Raw genomic sequence first — 17,343 nt, 5'->3', positions numbered from 1 at the left:
CAAGTATGCAGCAAAATCTGCATCATGAAAAAGTAATGCTGGGTACAAATCGGAACTAAAACAGTTACTTCACTCGATGCAGGTGTATTTTTAGTGTATTAAGTTCATTATAAATCTCTACCTTAGTCGAATTCAGAATGTGCTCATTTTTCCACTATACACAGTGTAAGGATTAAACACCTTGAAATTATGAAATTTATGTTTTATTCTCACTGCTAGAGTTTATTGCTACTATCTATTTCCTTTCTACCTCCATTATTCACAGATGCTGGCTCCTGTTTCCTCCAAGCTTACCTTTTCATCACAAACTCAAATCTTTTTAAATTAAGGGAAACCACAGAAAATTACTTTCCCACTTCAGTTGCAGTATTTCACTGGCAAATATTGGAATTTAAACTTGCTACAACACACCAGTGGGACTCAAATTCATGCCAAGTTCTAGATTTCATCTGTGCTCGAGGGCAGAGTATGAACAGAGCCAAAAGCTTTCTCAATACCTTGTTTTTTTGGGTGGCAGAAGAGAATGATAAAACAGAAGTGAGCCAACTCACTAAAAACAATACAAACACAACCAAGACACACAAACAGGACCACCTGAAATGTACCAAAGGTTGAGTCAAAGAACATATATTGCAATAAAAGTATAACAAAAGTACTTTGCCTACAAAATATATTAAAAGCAGATATAGACATCTCTAAGAAAGGAAAGGACAAACTTTCATAACGCTACAGAATATCCTTCACCCTGTCCCAAATAAAATGATGAAATACTGCCACTTATCATAAATAATTAGTCCCTACTGAATGAGCCAAAGATGAATTGTGGATTTTTCTCCCTCAAAAACTTGGAGCAATACCCTCAGATTCCAAGACATCTCTTGCATATTTCCCCTCTTACCTGCACTGCTCCTCGTGCTGCTCTTTCAAAACATGCTCAGACGTTTCTTCTCGTTTTGTGCAACCATGAGATGCAGACGGATCAGCTTCTTCATCTTCTGCTAAAGAACTATTTTCAGCAGAGTCAATGTTCATAGCTGCAACAGAAAATGAAATTGTGCTATTAACCCTGAATGCATTATAAATTATCTTCAACACGCTTTCAGAGATACTTATTGCACAAGTCATTATCTACCTTTTCGTTACCTTTGGACTTACAACCTTAGGACACACTGTCAGTGAATGTGTCGTCCAAGAGAGTGCAGTTGCCATCAACACCAGGAATGTACATACTGGAATCACTTATTTATTTTAAACACCAATAGCAAACTTTACCAAATTAACAATAAGTTTAGAATAAGAAATCTAAGTTTCTGCTCAGAAACAAAGTCTAAAAATCCATACCAAGTCAAATTGAGAACAAAAATGCAGGAATGGGATTTACATGTAGAAACTGAATTCAATTCAAACAGCATATCTAAGCAGTTACTCATGTTCTACACTCAAAATTAACTGTAACCTGCTAACCAAACAACTCAAATGAGCAAATCGCAAGCAAGATATAATAGCTGTCGAAAACAAAAGCACCATTCATTATTGAGGAAGTGCTTGAGAACATAACACAGCACAGGCCCTTCAGCCTTCAACGTTGTACTGACCTTTTATCCTATTCTAAGATCAGACTAACCTACATACCTTTCATTGTACTGTCTTCCTTGTGCCTATTCAAGAGTTCCTTAAACTTTCCTAATGTATCTGACTCTACCACCACTGCTGGCAGTGCATTCCATGCACCCACCACACTCTGTGTAAAAAACCTACCTCTGACATCTCCCCTAAACCTTCCTCCGACATCTCCCCTAAACCTTCCTCCAATCACCTTAAAATTATGCCCCCTCTTGATAGACATTTCCGTCATGGGAAAATGTCTCTGGCTATCCACTCTGGCAGCCTCTCAACATCTTGTACACCTCTATCAAGTCACCTCTCATCCTTCTTCACTCCCATGAGAAGAGCCTTAACTCCTTCAACTTTTCTTCATAAGACAAGTCCTCCAGTCCAGGCAGCATCCCTGGTAAATCTCTTCTGCATCCTCTCTATAGTTTCCACCTCCTCCCTATCATGAGGCAACCAGAACTGAACACAATATTCCAAGTGTGGTCTAACCAGGGCTCAATAGACCTGCAGCATAACCTTGCAGCTCTTAAACTCAATCCCCCTGCTCATGAATGCCAACACACCGTACGCTTCCTTAACAACCTTATCAACTTGGGTGGGAAGTTTGAGGGATCTATGGACATGGACCTCAAGATCCCTCTTTCTCCACACTGCCGAATCCTGTCTTTAACTCTGTATTCTGCATTCAAATTTGACCTTCCAAAGTGAATCACTTCACACTTTACCAGGTTGAACTCCATACAGTTGCCCATGTTCATTCACTTTGGTTATGTCCCACAGCCAGTGTATCTTTAAGAGACATGCTCACCATCTCATTGCCGTAGCAGAGAAACTGACTGGTGGGTATAAAGGTCTCCGAGGCAATCTTACTTGGGATCACTTGAAACATGACATGTTATTAAAAGCGCATTGCTCTTGGTAACCAAATAGCTCAATATCAGACCAGACACTTGTTCCTTTCAATGCAATGTCTGTGCATATTACTGAGCTCTAACAAATGTCATTTTGATTCTTAAAAAGTAACTTAATAAAATTTCAGTCTCTGGTCCAAGTTACACAATCTTCTCAACTGCAGCAGTGCAGATGTTCCATATGACCTCAAAACCCTGGATCAAAATAAAATAAAAATTGGCCGGGGGGGGGGGGGGGGGGGAGAAAAGAGGAGAGGAGAGGAGAAAATCAGCCAAGGTTCTCACTTATAACAACTACTTAGTATGCGTATGTGCTGGACTGCATATGTATAGATACTACATGAGTACATGACTCGTTAAGTAGCTTATCAATGTTCACTGACTCAGTTCAAACAAGGAGAATGGTCACTTAAGGGACGTATGAATACAAGGGGTCATCAGCTTCTATTGAATCTCGTCTAAAAGTCACTTCTTAGGTGAGGGTCGAAAACAAATCTGCATGATATCAAATTGGCACAGAAAAATGTTAGGATGTTGAAGCATTTATTAGAAGCCAATTTGGAGCCCAACCTTAGAGGTCATGCTGAGCCTATCAATGCTTTGGTTAGGCCACGTTTAGGGTACTGTATACAATTCTGGTCACAGCAACACAAATGGCCAATCAGTACAGGAATGAATAACTAAGAAAAGATTACATCTCTTGGAAATGTATGAGATAGTAAACTCAAATGAAGACAATCCTATTGAACTCAATGATGGAGTGCAGCATATCAAAAAGTGGTGGCAGGTGTTGGGTGAAGGAGAGAGTGCACCATGATCTTAAATCATAAAGATGTGACTTTGATTGAGGTTTAGAGGGTAGAAACCCGATCAGAAAACCAAACAGGAAATTTCTGGAAATTTAGTCCTGGTTGGAGGTGAAGAAAGGAACACCAGCAATGTGACAATAGTAGCAAAGATAGAGAAGTCAAGGATGGAACCTTTTCAGAGTGGGGTGATAATGACAGTTTTGACAGTCATTGAGAGAGAACTATTCACAAAGTCAGTTAGCATGAAACCCAGGAATGAAAACTGAAGAGTTACCACTTTGTGTCTCATGGATAAAATACATTTAGGGAAATGACAGAAACTGGAGGAAACTGAAAATTCAGAAATAGGGTGAGAGAAGGTTTGACTTGATGAGCAAAGGGTAGGACAGGAAGTAGAGGCAGATGAATGGCGAGTGTCCATCTTAAATTAATGAGATACTCAAACTTATGGTTAGCGAAAATGGACAGGACAGGAGATCAAGAAGCAGTTAGTAATGCAGAATGATTCTGGAATAAATGAGTTTTAATAAACAGCAAGACAGGGAAGGAGGGGGGTACTTGGTGTAGTCCAGCAAGATGCAGTGTTGAACTGTAGATACGTTTGAGTTTGCACTGCTGACAGCATACGACAGATGTCACACTGCGGGGGTGGGGGGTGGGAAGACATGGAGACAGGACGACAGTAAGTGGTGAGGAAGAATACCAAACTTAGTCAAAACAGTCTCCTCCAAGATCAAGAATGTGAGAGTTGAGGCTAAGAGGTAACAGTCAAGTGAGGGTTATGCATATAATTAAGGAGAGTTCACAGGAAGACAAGGCAGCAGTGAAATCACAGAAGAGAGGTTGAACAGATATAGACAGAGCAGAGGGAGGATACTTTTGATGCATCCCTATCTTTTTAGGACACAAACACATTCGCCATGAGATTTTGTAGCAAGGTGGTCTGTGAACAGTACTGTTATTACCATCAACTTAAACGATACACAGAGCAGTTAGCTCAAATTTTGACTGTGGAGCACAGTAGAGAAGAAAAAGCAGAGCACTCAAACAGCACAGGCTTGAAATGATTTGACACCAAAAGCTATACCCAAATTTTCTCTGTTCCTAATGATTGATTACATTCTTCCTGAAATGCAACACCGAGAAGGGCCTTCCAAATTAGACAGTTCAAATGGCAGGATACAATACCTAATTTTTGGTGTGTTAAATGGGCCATGTGAAACTCCAACTGGAGTCATATATCACGATCTGGACAAACCAAAATTTGCTAGTGCTTACTTGGGAGCCCTTAGAGAGCAAAAACAAGAGCTTTCCTAAGCAGCAGTGAGTATAGAGACATAGATGAGGGTGGTTCAGAAGTTAAAAAAAGCAAGTTATTTAGACAAGGCAGGCAAGAGCAAGTCAGAGAACACAGTAACTTTGAAGAATTAAACTGCATTTATTTCAATGCAAGGGGTCTCAAATGCAAGGCAGACGAGCTTAGGGCATGGCTGGGAACATGAGACCGGGATATCACAGCTACTACGGAGACGTGGCTCAGAGATGGACAGGACTGGCAGCTCGATGTTCCGAGGTTTAGATGCCATAGAAAGGATAGAAAAGGAGGCAAAACAGGAAGGGGAGTGGTGTTTTTGCTTAGGGGAAACATCACTGCTGTACTTACAAAGATATTTGCGAGGGATCATCCAGTGAAGCTATATGGGTGGAACTCCGAAATAAGGAGGGGATGATCACCTTCATGGGATTGTACAATAGCCCTCCCCACCCCCCCCAACAATCAGCAGAAAACTGAGGAGCAAATATGTGGAGAGATCTCAGATATTTGCATGTGTAATAGGGTGATAGTAGCAGGGCATTTTACTTTTCCAAACATAAGACTTGGACTACCATAGTGTTAAGGGCTTGGATGGGGATAAATTTGTTACATGTTGAAGAAATTTTTAATCAATATGTAGATGTACCTACCAGAGCAAGAGCAAAACCTAACCTTCCCCTGAGAAATAAGGCAGGTCAGTAAGTGGAGGAGCACTTTAGGACTAGTGATCATAAGTTGATTAGTTTTAAAAGTTAAAGTTCTAAATTGGAGGAAGGCCAATTTTGACAGTATAAGATAGGAACTTTCAAAAGTTGACTGGGGGAAGACTGATCGCAGGGATGACTGGCAAGTCAGAGATTTGGAAATGTGGGATAACAAGTTCAGAGGCAGTATGTTCCCATTAGTGAATATTAAGGATGGTAGGAGTAGGGAGCAATGGATGAATAAAGATAGATTAGATTAGATTATTTACAGTGTGGAAACAGGCCCTTCGGCCAAACAAGTCCACACTGACCCGCCGAAGCGCACCCACCCAGACCCATTCCCCTACATTTACCGCTGCACCTAACACTACGGGCAATTTTTAGCATGGCCAATTCACCTAACCTGCACATCTTTGGACTGTGGAAGGAAACCGGAGCACCCGGAGGAAACCCATGCAGACACGGGGAGAATGTGCAAACTCCACACAGTCAGTTACCTGAGGCAGGAATTGAACCCGGGTCTCTGGCGCTGAGAGGCAGCAGTGCTAACCACTGTGCCACCGTGCCGCCCACAATAGTGAGGCTCTCGTTAAAAATAAGGAGGAGGCACGTGTCAGGTGTAGCCAACTGGGATCAAGTAGGATCTTGAAGGGTATAAAGAGGGGTAAGGGCAATCCTAATAGGAAAATTAGGAGGGCAAAAAGGGGAAATGAGATAGCCTTGGCAGATAAGAAAAAGGATAATGCAATGAGATTCCACAAGTACGTTAAGAGTAAAAGAGCAACTAGGTAGAAAATAGGGCTGCTTAAAGTGATTGTGGAACCACAGGAAATGGAAGAGATACTAAACGAATATTTCATGTCAGTATTTACTGCAGAGACAGACATGGAGGCTAGGGAATTCAGGGAAATAAATACTGATGTCTTAAAAACAGTCCACATTACAGAAGAGGTGGTGCTGGAGGTCTTAAAACACAAAGGTGGATAAAGCTCCAGGACCCAATCAGGCGTATGCCAGGATGTTGTAGGAGGCAAGGGAAGAAATTGCTGGGCCACTAACAAAGATATTTGTATCACCTACAGCCACAGGTGAGGTGCCGGGAAGGATGGCTGATGTTGGGCTTCCAGGACAAGCCTTGGAACAATAGAACGGTGAGTCTGACATCTGTGGTGGTTAAGTTGTTGGAGGGGATTTTGAGAGATAGTATTTACATGCCCTTGGAGAGGCAAGGACTGATTAGGGATAGTCAGTATGGCTTGGTGCGTGGGGAATCACTAACTTGACTGAGTTTTTTTTCAGGGCATGACCAAGAAGGTAGATGATGACAAAGTGGTAGTCGTTGTCAACGTGGACTTTAGTAAAGCCTTCAACACGGTTCCGCGTGGTAGACTGGTTAGTAAAGTTAGATCACATGGGATTCAAGGAGAGCTTGACAATTCGATACAAAATTGGCTTGATGGAAGGAGACAGGGGATGGTGATGGAGGGTTGATTTTGGGACTGGAGGCCTGTGACCTGCAGTGCTCCGCAGGGATTTGTACTGGGTCCACTGCTGTTGTCATTTATATAAACGATTTAGAAGAGAATATAGGAGACATAGTTAATAAGTTTGGGGATGACACCAAAATGGGTGGTATAGTCGACAGTGAAGGTGGTTATCTAAGATTACAAAGGGATTTTGATTAGTTGGGCCAATGGGCTGAAGAGTAGCAGATGGAGTTTAATTTGGATAAATGCAAGATGTTGCATTTTGGTAAAACGAACAAGGGCAGGATTTACACAGTTAATGGTAGGGCCCTGGGTAGTGTAGTCTAACAGAGACACCTAGGGGTTCAGGTACATAGTTCATTGAAGGTTGCGCCACAGATAGACAGGTTAAAGCGGTGTTTGGCACACAAGTCTTCATTACTCACACCAGGGCCTATAAGATGTGGGACATCATGCTACAGCTGTACAGGAGGTTCGCGAGGCCTCTTCTGGAGTACTGTGTACAGTTCTGGTCGCCCTGCTATAGGAAGGATATTATTAAATTGGACAGGGTGCAGAAAAGATTTACCAGGATGTTACTGGGACTGGAGGGTTTGTGTTCTAGGGAGAGGCTGGACAGGGTGGGACCTTTTTCTCCCCTGGGATGTGGGAGGTTGAGGGGTGACCTTATAGAGAGCTATAAAATCATGAGGGGCATAGATAAAGGTGAAAAGCAGAAAGTCTTTTTCCGAGGTTAGGACAGTTCCAAACTAGAGGACATATTTTTACAGTGACAGGAGAACGATTTAAAAGGGTCCTGAGGGGCAACTCTTTCACACAGAGGGTGGTTCATATATAAAATGAGCTGCCAGAGGAAGTGGCAGAGGAGAGTACAATTGCAATATTTTAAAGCCATTTGGACAGATACATGAATAGGAAAGGTTTAGAGGGATAAGGGCCAAAACACAGGTAAATGGGACTAGTTTAGTTTAGGAAACTTGGTCGGCATGAATGAGTTGGACTGAAGGGTCTGCTTCCATACTGTATGGCTCTGACTCTATGACAGTAGGCACAGGAGATAAATCAACGAAATAGCCAGCTCTTCAAGAGTCAGTGATAAAAAAAATTGGCTGACTGGTCCCCTTTGGTGCTACAATGGCTTTCGGAGTCGACACTAGCATTTGTGCTTTATTTGAAAACACTTTAGCGAACAGGTTTAGCAATTAAAACTTTGTGAACACTAACACAGCGATATTGAGCCACCTTCTGAAGAGAACAATCGTGTGCGAGCATTGATAAAATGAATAACAGAAGCAAGCTTAAAAATGATTTATCCTTGTGTTTCCTGAGATAGCTTAGTAAGTGAAAACATCTTCTTGAATACAAAGGTTCACCTACAGTTGAAAGCAGACAGAAATCATAAGTACATTGGGTGAATTAAAGTCTCAGTGTTCTGTTCGCTGATTGAAGTTGAACAATGTGAGTAATTGGTTTAGATACTATGTTCTAATTTTATAAGTGGCAATGTAAGATAGGACTTAGATGCACGGTTACTGTTCAGCCCTCCAAGACTGCTCTGGCACCGATTACGATTGTGGCTGATCGGATTGTGGTCTTAGCTCCACTTTCTTGTTTGCACCCCATAATCCTGGATGCCCCTGTCTATTACAAATCTGTTTAACTGAGCCTTGAATACAAGGCAAATGAGAGCCAGAGATACACTGTTCAAAGTCAAGTGGGAGAAGCAAGCTGAACAGAATGGAAGGACAGGGAATGCAACAGGATGAGGGACATTTGAGATCACCTGTGAACAAATAGCAAAACAGTTGGTGATGATTGTGGAAAAGAGAGATCAGTCCAAAGTGTATTAACGCCAGAATATCACTCAGCTCTGTTGAAAGCTAAACCAAGAAAACCAGAAAAAATGGTGAACTGAGTTTGTGGTCTGAAGTTCCTCATTCTTAAATTGTGTCCCCTAATTCCAAAGTGGAAACATCCTCTCAGAAGCCAATCTGTCAAGTCCCCTCAGGATCTTACATGTTTCAGTATGATAATCTCATTGTTCTAAACTGCAATGGGTACAGGCCCAACTGTTCAACCTTTCTTAAGTCCTCTATCCCAGGAATGAGTCAAGTGAACCTTCTTTGAACTGCAAACACAATCATATCCTTTTTGAATAAGGAGACCAAAACACTACACAGTACTCCAGATGTGGTCTCACTGAGGCCTTGTACAGTTGCAGTCAAATTTCCCTACTTTTATATTCCACTCTCCTTATAATAAACAGCATCCTATTTGCCTTCCTAATGCATCACAGGAAGGTTTACAAAAGAAAGAATTCAGAATCCTAAAGGTAACAGCTTGCAATTACTACAAATTACAGCTTAGTATGCATTTATTAAAATGTTCAGCATTTGCCACTATAGATTACTGTGCAGTACAACTTTCACAGTACAAAAGCATCCATGTGATGGTATTTCAACAGGAGGAGCCCAAAATGATAATTTCAATCTTTCCAGTGCTTAGCTTAAGGTAACACAGACTTTCTAAAGCTGCAGAGAACACAGATCCTGTAGATAAAATGTCACTTCAAAAGAAGGATTTCCTGAACCTAGATCTGCTTAGCTGTTGATCAGTTGAATATAGGCTGGCAGAGAAATGTCTTTGAAGCTGTTCATTAGCAGTTCTATGCAGGTCAGCAAACAATTTTGAACTACAGAAATGACTGACCACAATATAGTTATGAGATGTTTTAATGGCTAATTTCGGTGCACCTTCAAAAGGATACAAAATTCACACGTGACTCCGACTTTCCTCCAGTCAGGAGCCATTCTAATTGGACAGGATAGAAAAGCCACTCAAAGTCATACAAAACAAATTAGATTAGATTACTTACAGTGTGGAAACAGGCCCTTCGGCCCAACAAGTCCACACCAACCCGCCGAAGCGCAACTCACCCAGACCCATTCCCCTACATTTACCCCTGCACCTAACACTACGGGCAATTTAGCATGGCCAATTCACCTGACCTGCACATTTTTGGACTGTGGGAGGAAACCGGAGCACCCGGAGGAAACCCACGCAGACACGGGGAGAATGTGCAAACTCCACACAGTCAGTCACCTGAGGCGGGAATTGAACCCGGGTCTCTGGCGCTGTGAGGCAACAGTGCTAACCACTGTGCCACCATGCCGCCCACAAAGTGAACCACATTTCATGATATTAACATTAGTGTGAAAGGCCTTTGGCTATTCAAAAGAGGCTGAAATACAATTATTTTGGGCAAGTAAAATCACACAATTACGTTTTTTTTTTGCAAGCACACATGGGGGAGGGCCCAAAAGCAAGGGGAGCAGGAAATAGATTGAAAGGGAGGGAATATGGGAGAATACACAACTGAATGTCAGAGCATTAAAACAAGAAGGAAAGTGAGAGGTAATGGTGAAAAAGGCAGAGTAATCAGCGCACATACGAATGCTATCAGATAAACTGAAACACAGTATTTCAATACTAGTGCTGCTAAGTGGTCAGGTTTTCACTGACAAACAAAGCACACTAGGGCTAGTACAGAATGAACACACACAAACACCTAACACCAACAGTAAACCAGACCTGTGGCATTTGTGCAATTATCTTCATTGCTTGATTCCATTCCATCCATGCTGCACTTTTTCCAGAATCCACACCCCTTACTGAAGCACCTGAAAAATAAATTAGGAGAGTGTTTTTGCATAGAAACAGAAGGTGCATGCTTAAAAAAAACAAAAAGTACTATGCTGGCATTGTGCTTTAAATTGGGGTGGGGTGGAGGGGGATGAACCACACTGTGCTTCCCTCACAAATGAACATGTCCAGGGCTTCATACCCTTGATGTACAATTCTCATACCAACCTTTACCAATCAAATGTACTTCACATTGAGCAATGTTTATCAAAGATCCCTGGAAATAGCCAAATACCAGAATCTAATAACTATTCTACCAAAAAAACAAATTCTTTTTATTTGTTTTCGATACATTGCACAACAGGATTAGGTAATTCAGCCTTCAAGCCTGTCATGGTTGATCCATAACTTAACTCCACCAACCAGTCCTGGGTAGCTACTTACAAGTTAGGAGGAAGAGATTGTATTACTATGCAGTTAAATGTTAAGAGTCGCTACAAGTTTCATAAATCCGCTGTGAGAATTAAAAGTAAAAGAAAAGGTAATGGATTCAAATTGGAGAAGCCCACTAATATTACATTACATGCTAATATTACAAATATTGCTAACACAAATCAGCAAGATGCTTTGTTTCTCACCTGGTCAGTTCAAGAAGGGAACTTGCCCAAACTAGGTGGAGGGTTTGCAAATTATATCTTTTTAAAAAGGAAGAAAATCAACCCATTCCATCATTTAACTAGATCGTAGCTTATCAGTGGCAACTAACAAGGAAACATAGAAAATAGGTGGAGTAGGCCATTCAACCCTGCACCACCATTCAATATCATAGATGACCATGCAATATCAGTACCCCACTCCTACTTTCTCTCCATACCCTTGATCCCTTTAGCCGCAAGGGCCACATCCAGCTCGGTCTTGAATACATCTAACCAACTAGCCCCAACAACTTACTATGGAAGAGAATTCCACAGGTTTACAACGGAGTGAAAAAATTCTTCCTCATCGCGGTCCTGAATGGCTTACCCTTATTCTCAGACTGTGACCCCTAGTTCTGGACTTCAAGTGAGTACAGGTCCAGTCAATCCAGTTTATCCTCATATGTCAGTCCTGCCATCCTGGGAATCAGTCTGGTAAACCTTCACTGGACTCCCTCAACAACAAGATTAGGCGGCCAAAACTGCACACAATACTCAAGGAGTGGCCTCACCAAGGCCCTGTATAATTGTGGCTAGACATCCCTACTCCTATACTCAAATCCTCTTGCAATGAAGGCCAGCATGCCATTAGCTTTCCTCACCGCCTGCTCCAGCTGCATACCAACCTTCATAACTGTTTCACTATGACACCCAGGTCGCGCTGCACCTCACCATTCAAATAATAATCTGCCTTCCTGTGTTTGCCAAAAAAGATAATCCCACACTAATCCACATTATATTGCATTTACCAAATATTTGCCCACTCCGCCAGCATGTTCAATTCACCCTGCAGCCTCTTAGCATCCTCCTCACAGTAGACACTGCCACTTAGTGTCTTCTGCAAATTGAGATATTACATTCAATTCCTTTGGCCAAATCATTAATGCATATTGTGAACAGCTCGAGTCCCGACACCAAACCCGGCAGTACCCTAGTTGTCACTGCTTGCCACTGTGAAAAGGACCCATTTATTCCAACTCTGTTTCCTGTTTGGTAAACAGTTCTGTATCCACATAAATACATGACCTTCAAAACCATGAGCTTTAATTTTGCTTACTAATCTCATGTGGGATCTTGTCAAAAGCCTTTCAAAAGTCCAGATACACATTCACTGATTCACCCTTGACAACTCTACTAGTCACATCCTCAAAGAATGAGATTTGTCAAGTATGATTTCCTTTTAGTGAATCCATGCTGACTTGGAGTGATTCTGTCACCGCTTTCTAAATACTCAGTTATTACATCCTTTATAATTGACTCCATCAAACTCTCTGCTCTCTGCCAGCAGGAGGATCACCATCCAAATCCTTTCAGGCGCCTTCTCCCGGCCCGAGGGGATCCATCTTGAAAGTCACCGTGGCTTCCAACTAAACCATGGAACTATGGGTATGCTTTTTGCAGCTCAGCAACTCCCAGAGAATTTCCAGGAAAAGCAACATCTCTACATGCCCTTCATCAATCTGACCAAGGCTTTTGACTCAATCAGGATGCGCCATGGAATGCCCTGTCAAAGGTCAGCTTTCCAGTGAAATTCATCAACATTCTCAGTCCCCAACACAAAATGTTGACGATAGTCCTTCCCAGCAGTAAAAATGACAGAATCCTTGAGGTCAAGATAGAGGTCAGGCAGGAATCCGTCGTCACTCCCATCCTTTTCTCCATCTTCATTACCACCATTCTCCATCCTTTTATCACTTCCCAGCAGTGTGGACATTTTTCCATCCATAGACACTTTCGACCTCAAGCACTTGCAACCAAGAAAATTACACTAACCTCACTTGCTGAACTTTAGCATGTGGATGACAAGGTCAACTGTGCTCTCTCGGAAGAGAGTCTTCAAGCCCCACTTAATGCCTACACAGGAGCATACCAAAGAAATGGCCGAGGCATCAACCTCAACATGACCCATCCCAACTTAAAACCCATTAAGATCAATAAAGAAATCCTCCCAAATGCAGAACATTTCCCTTACCAGCTACATCTCAAATTAAGGCTGACATCAGTGCAGAGATTCAACATTGCACCCAACTTGTGAGCATCACCTTCAGACACCCCAAGGGTTAGGGTCTTTGATAACTGTGACATCTGTTCTGAGACGAAAATCCTTGTGTATAAATCCTTCCAACTCTTGTATAGATCTCGGAAACGAGAACCTAATGCCATCTCAAGACCCTTGAGAAGTACCAATGTTGCTTAAGAAGATTCTCCACATCAGCTGAGATGATATTAGAGAGGTAGTGGCGCTGGATGTCCTAAAATGCATACAAGGTGGATAAATCCCCAGGACCTGATCAGGTGTACCCTAGAACTCTGTGGGAAGTTAGGAAAGGGCATGTGAGGTGCTGGAAGACTGGAGTTTAGCTAACATGGTTCCACTATTTAAGAAAGGTGGTAAGGAAAAGATAGGGAACCACACATCAGTGAGCCTGACATCGTTGGTGGGCAGGTTGTTAGAGAGAAGCCTGATGACTTACATGTATTTGGAAAGGCAAGGACTGATTAAGGATAGTCAACATAGCTTTGTGCGTGGGAAATCATGTCTCACAAACTTGATTGTGTTTTTTGAAGTAACAAAGAGGATTGATGAGGGCAGAGCAGCGGATGTGATCTACACGGACTTCAGTAAGACATTTGACAAGGTTCCCAATGGGAGACTGGCTTGCAAGGTTAAATCTCATGGAATACAAGGAGAACTATCTTTTTGGATACAGAACTGGGTAGAAGGTAGAAGTCAGAGGGTGGTGGTGGAGGGTTGCCTTTCAGACTAAAAGCCTGTGAACAGTGGTGTCCCACAAGGATTGGTGCTGGGTCCACTGTTTTTCATCATTTATGTAAAATGATTGGAAGTGAACATAGGAGGTATAGTAAGTTTGTAGATGACACCAAAATTGGAGGTGTAATGGACAGTGAAGGTTATCTTAGAGTACAATGGGATTTGATCAGATGGGCCAATGGGCTGAGGACTGGCAGATGAAGTTTAATTTAGATAAATGTGAGGTGCTGCATTTTGGGAAAGCAAATCTTAGCAGGACTTATACACTTAATGGTAAAGTCCTGGGGAGTGTTGCTGAACAAAGAGACCTTGGAGTGCAGGTTCATAGCTCCTTGAAAGTAGAGGCGCAGATCGATAGGATTGTGAAGGCAGTGTTTAGTATGCTTGCCTTTATTGGTCAGAGTATCGAGTATAGGAGTTGGGAGATCATGCTGTGACTGTACAGGACATTGATTAGACCAGTTTTGGAATATTGTGCATAATTCTGGTCTCCCTCCTATAGGACAGATGTTGTGAAACTTTAAAAGGGTTCAGATTTACAAGGATGTTGCCATGGTTGGAGGATTTGAGCTATAGGGGAGACTGAATAGGCGGGTGCTGTTTTCCCTGGAGCATTGGAGGCTGACAGGTTATCTTATAGAAGTTTATAAAATCACGGATAGGGTAAATAGACAAGTATTTTCCCTGGGGTGGGGAAGTCCAGAACTAGAGGGCATAGGTTTAGGGTGAGAGCAGAAAAACTTAAAAGGACCTAAGGGACAACATTTTTACGCAGAGGGTGGTGCATGTACGGAATGAGCTACCAGAGGAAGTGATGGAGGCTAGTACGATTACAACATTTAAAAGGTACCTGGATGGGTACATGAATAAGAAGGGCTTATGCCCGAAACGTCGATTCTCCTGTTCCCTGGATGCTGCCTGACCTGCTGCGCTTTTCCAGCAACACATTTTCAGCTCTGATCTCCAGCATCTGCAGACCTCACTTTCTCCACATGAATAAGAAGGGTTTATAGGAATATGGGCCAAGTGCTGGCAAATGGGACTAGATTAGGTTAGGATATCTGGTCAGCATGGATGAGTTGGACCAAAGGGTCTGTTTCCATGTTTTACATCTCTTTGACAAGCATTAACAATATCAGTGCCCTAGAAGTAGCTAACAGAACCAGCATCAAAACCACAATCATCCGAGACCAATAGCACTGGGTTGGCCATGTACTTAGGATGCCCAAGTTTGAACTACAAAAGCAAATCTTTTGTGCTCGGCTCAAGGAAGGGTCTTGAACGAGAGGACAATAAAGGAAGCATTTCAAAATCACAAGGATGGCTTCTCTCTCAAGAAATGCAAGGCATCAATGCATGGTAGACCCTCGTTCAGAAGAAATCGACTTGAAGGAAACTCCCATACGAAGGGACACAATTCTTTGGAGAACTCCACTAGGCAAGAGAAAGTACAAAAAAAATGGAACCAGAGAAAGGAATGCCAATGATCTTAAAGCCATGGACCATTCCTACCTCCCAGAAATACTGCCAAATGTGATACAATTGACCTGTATTTTAACTCCATGGTTCTATATCCTTTAATACCTTTACCTAACAAAATTATCAGTTTTGCAATATTCGAATAATCAAACCTCAATCTTTTTTGGGCAAATAGGTCCAAAGTTCCACTCACCTTGTGTGTGATGTAGCACTTACTGAACAGATTAGCTCCGATTTTAAAGGCTCTTCCATCCATCCTACAAACCCATTCCTGACACTCCTAACCAGAGGAAATTGTTATGTACATTATCAAATGCTTTCATCACCCTGAACACCTCAAATCAAATCACATTTAACCTCCTATATACAAATGAATGCATGACAAAGTATGTGCAACCAAGTCCTCACGCATGTCAATAGATTGCCAAAATTCCATGTGCTTGCACTTGTGGGTGTGGAACCTCAACACTTTAGTCCATATAAAGTCCCTCAACACTTCCCAAGCAGATCACTATTCAAGTTTCCTGCCAATCTTCCATAGAGTCATAGTCATAGAGATGTACAGCATGGAAACAGACCCTTTGGTCCAACCTGCCAGCACCCGGCCCATATCCCTCCAAAACCTTCCTATTCATATCCCCATCCAGATGCCTTTTAAAATGTTGTAATTGTACTAGCCTCCACCACTTCCTCAGAAAACCATACACGTACCACCCTCTGTGTGAAAAGGTTGCCCCTTAGGTCTCTTTTATATCTTAGGGGCAACACGGTGGCTCAGTGGCCAGCACTGCTGCCTCACAGCACCAAGGACCCGGGTTCAAGTCCCACCTCGGGCGACTGTCTGTGTGGAGTTTGAACACTTGCCCCCAGTGTCTGCATGGGTTTCCTCCAGGTACTCCAGCGTCCTCCCACAATCCAAAGATGTGCAGGTCAGGTGAATTGGCCATGTTAAATTGCCCATAGTGTTAGATATGTTAGTCGGGGTAAACCTAGGTTAAATACAACATCTTCCATAGTATTAAGCAGAAAATAGACCACTATGCAACCATAGAGCGCTAATTCAACATTCGTATTTGGAGATGTTCAAACATCCCGAAATTATTCAAAAGTAAAGGAAATGGCAAATAACCAGATTTGGTGCCTTAACGTGGTCGTAGTTTTTGACCAAAATTTCACATTATGTAACTATAACAAGACAATAAAGGGGATTTGCTTAGTTTCATCTATCCTTGAAAAAAATTCTCAAAATTTATACTCACCTGTGTGATGTACAAGAGTTCAGGAATAATGTAACAATTTGTAAAGCTGTGTGTTTATTAAACTAATCACCAACCCACCCCCCCCCCCCCCATATTCAAATTTCATGCCAAATGAGACACTGTTCTCACACAAACTAATTTTTTGAGTGGTATGCCGTTTATGGAGTGAGCCAATCTGGAAACTGAATGTAGCTTTGTGGCAGCAAAGTAGATGGAAACCAAAGCCATGCAACAAGAGCCAAACCAAAGCACCTTTCAAAAATACATTCAGTTACCTGGGTCATATTAGAAATAATAGTAAAAGTTTCTTTCAGTACAGAAGAAACAAACGACAGGCAAAAGTAGACATTGGGCCACTTCAAACTGATGCAGGAAGCCTAGTGATGGGAGATAAGGAAATAGCAGGAGAACTTAACAAGTACTTTGCGTCAGTCTTCACAGTGGAAGACATGAGTAATATCCCAAAAATTAAAGGGTGTCACGGGGCTGAGTTGAGGGTTGCCATTACGAAAGAGATAGTGCTAGAAAAGTTAAAAAGTCTTAAAATTCATAAATCTCCTGGCCCCGATGGGATACACCCTAGAGTTCTGAGAGAGGTGGCGGAGGAAATAGCAGAGGCGTTGGTTGAGATCTTTCAAAAGTCACTGGAGTCAGG

At 42.1% G+C, this 17,343-nt stretch overlaps 1 protein-coding gene across 4 annotated transcripts in view; it reads right to left on the bottom strand.

Annotated features, from left to right (window-relative positions):
- kmt2d (lysine (K)-specific methyltransferase 2D) overlaps positions 1-17,343 on the bottom strand; it is a 245,245-nt gene that overhangs the window by 169,449 nt on the left and 58,453 nt on the right. For all 4 annotated transcript variants that reach the window (XM_043681826.1, XM_043681827.1, XM_043681828.1 and 1 more), the window contains exons 2-3: positions 10,432-10,520; positions 899-1,034 (exon numbers count right to left, since the gene is read on the bottom strand). In XM_043681826.1, coding sequence (XP_043537761.1) covers positions 899-1,034; positions 10,432-10,480 — 185 coding nt within the window. In that variant the 5' untranslated portion in view covers positions 10,481-10,520. The remainder of the gene's footprint in view (positions 1-898; positions 1,035-10,431; positions 10,521-17,343) is intronic.

The sequence above is a fragment of the Chiloscyllium plagiosum genome, chromosome 43 (assembly GCF_004010195.1).
Source record: "Chiloscyllium plagiosum isolate BGI_BamShark_2017 chromosome 43, ASM401019v2, whole genome shotgun sequence".
Lineage (NCBI taxonomy): Eukaryota > Metazoa > Chordata > Chondrichthyes > Orectolobiformes > Hemiscylliidae > Chiloscyllium > Chiloscyllium plagiosum.
Note: the sequence above shows the minus strand (reverse complement) of the source record. Positions and strands in the feature narration are given on the sequence as shown.